Below are 386 nucleotides of genomic sequence, written 5' to 3'. Positions count from 1 at the left end.
TGTCCCCATGTCCCTGACCTGTCCCCGTGTCCCTGACGTGTCACCGTGTCCCCAGGCTCTGTGTGGCTGCACGGTGACCGTCCCCACGCTGGACGGCCGCTCCATCCCCATGGTGTTCCAGGACGTGCTCAAGCCGGGGGTCAAGCGCCGCGTGCCGGGGGAGGGGCTGCCCTTCCCCCGCTCCCCCGAGCAGCGCGGTGACCTCGTCATCGAGTTCGAGGTCAAGTTCCCCGACAGGATCCCCCCGGCCTCCAAACCCCTCCTGGAGCAGATCCTGCCCCCCTAGGGCCCCCCAAAACCCGCCCGGGGGCCGCGGACTCGGGGGAGACCCCCTGGAACACCCCCGGCTCTGGGGGGGCTCGCCGGGCTCCTCCCGCTGCTCCTCG

The 386-nt window shown here is 72.0% G+C and overlaps 1 protein-coding gene across 1 annotated transcript in view; it reads left to right on the top strand.

Moving 5' to 3' along the window:
- The window catches only part of DNAJB1 (DnaJ heat shock protein family (Hsp40) member B1), a 4,430-nt gene extending 4,050 nt beyond the window's left edge, over window positions 1–380 (top strand). Inside the window, exon 2 of the mRNA XM_041485613.1 lies at window positions 56–380. Coding sequence (XP_041341547.1) covers window positions 56–286 — 231 coding nt within the window. The 3' untranslated portion in view covers window positions 287–380. The remainder of the gene's footprint in view (window positions 1–55) is intronic.
- Window positions 381–386: the final 6 nt, after the last annotated feature.

Source organism: Pyrgilauda ruficollis, unplaced genomic scaffold (assembly GCF_017590135.1).
Source record: "Pyrgilauda ruficollis isolate IOZ18807 unplaced genomic scaffold, ASM1759013v1 scaffold712, whole genome shotgun sequence".
Classification (NCBI taxonomy): Eukaryota; Metazoa; Chordata; class Aves; order Passeriformes; family Passeridae; genus Pyrgilauda; species Pyrgilauda ruficollis.
This window is presented reverse-complemented; position numbering and strand designations above follow the sequence as displayed.